Genomic DNA, 4,711 nt, shown 5'->3' on the forward strand with positions numbered 1-4,711 from the left:
TGCAATCTTTTTCCACCACTGTGAGAGAACCAGCATAGGATGATCCCATGCTGATTTGTTCTCTGTCACGCAGGTGCAAGCTAATTTAATACAATCAGCACTAAATTTACAGATCCTTCAGCATCTGACTTCAGTACATTACAGTTTTGTTTGTTTTCTTACATAGAAACCACGTACAAATCTCTAGCATTTTATAGATTTCATATGTTTATTTTGTTTATGCTTAGCAATGTTCTGTCCCTATAATACCTAGCATTTCTATCACAGATACACCTTCCTGTTACTGAAAATCCTCTCTGCAGTAAATATGTTCTGTAGAAGTCATATACCAGTTAATAAAATGTATAGAATTTTAATGCACTGATTATAAACTGAAGACGTGTCTGAATAGGATATATAGAAATGTTGCTAGTGGCAAACTGAAATGACACTTATGTGTATAGAAGTTTCTCCAGGATTTTCAAAATTACCGCAGATTTTCTGCAGATTTGGGCTAAAATGAGTCATGTGATATCATCACAACACACATTCAGCCAAAGATTCAGTCTCTTTGTTTCATGTATGTCAAACATGAGTCCAGCTATCACAGAAAGAAATAACATCTGTGTCTTCACTGATAGCAGTTTAAAAGAGAATTCAAGTAGTTTGCAAAAACACAAAAATCTCCAGGTTTTGTTGCAAATTTTGTAAAAAACCTGCAGCAAATCAAGCATTTTTGGCTGAAACAATCACAAAAAAAAAAAACTCCACAAAATCCTGGAGGGACTACAGGCTACTACATAAGCTACTAGATGGATTGTTGTTGGATGCTAACCAAGGATATTTTAAGTTCCATTTTTTCCAAACAAGTTTAACTGAGGTAAAATTAGTAGAAAAACTAGTAAATGTGGTGTCTAGTGCTCCAGTTTGCTAACTTTAGCTCGTTACAGCAGAAGATTTATTTATGTAAAATATTAATTTGCTCATGGCTAGTTGTCTTTTTCTTTTTAAATAAAAAAGTTGGCCATGGTTTACATTGTAATAAGCAAATGAACTAAAAAAACATTTAAATACTATATGGATGCCTTGAGTGACTCCCATGCATACACTTTAAGTCAGGCAGGCAGTTAGCCAGTGAAAAAGCTCTGCCTAGCTGGCAGATATTTCTACATCCCACTCAACAGTATATAACCTCAAAACACTTGTCAACTTGTCAACATATTTACTGGCACCTTCAAGAAGCTTGTGTTATTCTTTAATATTTTGTTCTTGCTTCAAAAGAAACATTTGGACCACTGAGACACCGAAATATCAAACAGTTGATTATATTCACATAATGTATACCCTAACAACAGTTAGAGTCTTTTTCTCAGCTTAACTCAAGCAATAGTGAACATCCCTGGAGTGGTTTCTCTTCCAGTCTGGGTTGAAAAGTTCACCCTCTTGGCAGTGACGCTGTAAGTGCTAACATCCTCCTGTTCTGTCTCGTATTCAGGACTTGAAGAGTCTTTGATGACACTGTAGTAGACCGGAGCATTGTGTTTTGATGCCTTCTCCTTACTGGTGGCTCCCTTGCAGTGGCAGAGCTTCTTAAAAGCCGTGCGGAATTTTTGTGACATGGCGTTGTATATGATGGGGTTGATGGCACTGTTGGTGTAGATGCTCATGCGGCAGAAGAGCAGAAACCAAGTGTTGAGGTATGGAGGGTCCATGAGCGAATTCACCACCACCAGAGTACGATAGGGCATCCAGAGCAGAGCGAACAATACAACCACCACTGCTAGCATCTTAGTCACCTACAATAAGAAAGGACAGGAACTTAACGCCACCTTACTGTACACATACTGTAATATCGATGGCTAGCAGTTATAAAGGTGTTGTGTATCTTATCTTAACACTAAAAGAGCCTGGTTCAGGTTCAGGCCAGAAATTACTTCATGAGATCATTTCCCATGAGGATGAGCTAGACTTATTTTTCATTTTTCATTTATTCATCTTCACTAACTGATTTATCCTGGTCAGGTTAACAGTGGAATTAGAGCCTAACCAAGGAAAATGTCCTGAGAGAAAGGAATACACCCTGGATGTGATGCAAGTAAGATCAACACAAGGCACTTTACGCACATGTTCACACTTAAGGGAAATTTAAACTTGTCACTCGACCTGTCATGCTTTTGAGAGGAAAAAAAGGAAATCATGAAACTCAGAAGCAGTTCACAGACAGTAACCTAAGCTCAGGATTAAAGCAAGAGCTGTGAAGTGGCGACACTACCTGCTGTGCCACCTTGCTTCCCCAGATTTAATTAGTACAATACAAAGTGTCAGAATTATTCGCTATACTTTAAATAAAGATATATCTATCAGTTTTCTTTTAAATGGGTATCTGATGGATGTTCACTGTGCATCTTTTTTTTGCCCCATGAACATGACAATTTGTAGTGGTTAAGCTAATAAAAAGCCATTAGCTCCTTATGAATTTCATAACATGATGCATTTTTATTACTCTGCAAACCAAATCATCTGTTATTTCAGAGCAATTAGTGAAGTTCATAGGTGGGTGAGTACCGCAATGATGCTTTAGGGTGCACTGATTGAATTACAGGAAAAACCCACAATTATAGAAGCACTGGCTGGAAAACTTTCTACGATTAAAAGTGTGGTGTTAGATGCAGTGTAATGTTAGAGACTCTGTGTCAGACAGCAAGCCTTAAAATCTCTGGCTAAATTGAGTGTTTCATGGTTTGCAAGTGTATTATGAGTAATCCTTTAATTGGCAACAAAATGAGATCATACTTGTCTCACACTTGCAGCTCTTGATGGAATGGTGTATCATTTTGTGTCTTTGCCTCAAAACCTGCCCTGCTTTATTTTTTATAAAATTTTGCCTAGGTTGCATTCATTAGGTAACTTCAGTGTCGCTGTGTATAGAGAACTTGAGAACTTGTGTATAGAGAACTTTGCATCGTCTTGAGATCGATATTTTGATCACACTGCATGCATTGGATAATTATGAGATGGATCAACAATTTCATTTAAATAATGTCACAAGTGGCTTTTCATGTAAATATAAAAAATTCTCTATAACCAAATCATTGACATCACTGCACGGACAGAAGTAAAGCAAAAAATAATTTGATAAATGTTACTTTTAAAAAGTTCTTGTCTTCTTATGGAAAGCTGAACACCTTAAAGTTATTCACATGACAGCTGATGATTAAAAAGGTTTGTCAATAATTCCAACTTTGTGACTGTATTTACTGTAATGTTTTAGGCTATTATGATGTTAGTAATCATATAAAAAAGCAACGCACCTGTTTTCTGGAGGAAACTGCACCCTTATTTGGCTTGCAGGAGACCTTCACCGTGCTGTTTGTCCGTCCCTGATGGATTGAGTCATTTCCTCTTTCAGACAAATTTGCTGGCAAAGGGTTCATGAACAAGATTCTAGCAATCAACCCATAAAGCACTGTGGCCACGACCAGCGGAATGACATAAAACAGTGTGAAGTCCAAAAAGTAAATTGGCATGTAGAGGTTCCTTGACACCCGATAACCACATCTCACAACGACACCATTGGCGTAAACCATCTCGTGTATATCGACGAGAAAAAACCACATGATGCAATAAAGTGAGGTGAAAATCCAAACACAAGCGATTATCTTTTTGGCTCTGGATACAGTACATATGAATTGTGCCTTGATGGAGTGACATATAGCGATGTAGCGCTCAACAGTGAAAGCTGTGATGGAGCAAGAGGAAACATTGATGCCCAGATACTGCAGGTAAGTGATACACAAGCAGCCAGTGTAGCCATAGATCCAAGAAGAAACCACTTCAGAGATGTTCGGCAGTCCAGCTGCTAAGAGAACGATGAGATCTGCAATGGCCAAGCTGACCAGATAACAGTTAGTCGGAGTCATCATGTGTTTGGTTCGGAGAACCACCAGAACGACCATGATGTTGCCAGCTATTCCTACCCCGCAGATGAGCAGGGACAGTAATATGGTGATAATTTGGACTTCCAGTGAGTTCTCTGGCATATTGCTCAGAGGTTCAGTATTGGTTAAGTTAGTGATTGCACTAGGAGTCACATTCTCCATTGTGATGTGACTATGCCTCATACACTTTTTAATTCTCTGGATAAATACGAATGATCGCTTGGAATCTTTGATTTTTGATTTTTTTCTGTATCAGTTGACATGACAGAAATCCTGTAAATCATACACAGCCAGAGAGGGAAAAAATCTTATTCAGAAGTCTTATAGTAATTTCATATATAATATTAAATATTCTACATTATCTAAATTGTTCTGTGGAAACAAAAATCTGCAATTTCCTGCATGCATTTTCTACGGTAATTAAGAACAAAATAATGACTTACCATGATTACATTTTGATTAATAGAACCCGGGTTCCTTTGGTCTTGTGGAACAGACTAGTCTGTGTATGTATATGTGTGCATGCAGATATTTCGTTCATACCAGCGCTCCTCAGCATCTAATAAGGTGGCAGAACGCTGCAGAGTGCCAGGACTCTCTAACAGCCTTCCCTTTTCCTTCCTCCCTCCTTCTCTCTCTATCTCTCACAGTCCAATGGCCAGCCCCCCTTTTTACCCCATCTCTCTTGCTCATCACCCTCACACTAACACTCCTTTACCGTCAGCACCCTTTTCCCCTCTTTAATAGCTGTACTCATTTTCTTGCCTTATTATAACCTCTCTTTCACAAGTATA

The 4,711-nt window shown here is 38.3% G+C and overlaps 1 protein-coding gene across 1 annotated transcript; it reads right to left on the reverse strand.

Moving 5' to 3' along the window:
* Window positions 1-1,358: 1,358 nt before the first annotated feature.
* LOC132853555 (thyrotropin-releasing hormone receptor) lies at window positions 1,359-4,082 on the reverse strand. The gene is made up of 2 exons (XM_060881391.1): window positions 3,291-4,082; window positions 1,359-1,775 (listed from the first exon to the last, which is right to left on the reverse strand). The coding sequence occupies exons 1-2, from the start codon at window positions 4,077-4,079 to the stop codon at window positions 1,359-1,361; spliced, it is 1,206 nt and encodes a 401-aa protein (XP_060737374.1). The 5' UTR covers window positions 4,080-4,082.
* Between the last annotated feature and the right edge of the window lie 629 nt (window positions 4,083-4,711).

The sequence above is a fragment of the Tachysurus vachellii genome, chromosome 11 (genome assembly GCF_030014155.1).
Source record: "Tachysurus vachellii isolate PV-2020 chromosome 11, HZAU_Pvac_v1, whole genome shotgun sequence".
NCBI classification, from domain to species: Eukaryota; Metazoa; Chordata; class Actinopteri; order Siluriformes; family Bagridae; genus Tachysurus; species Tachysurus vachellii.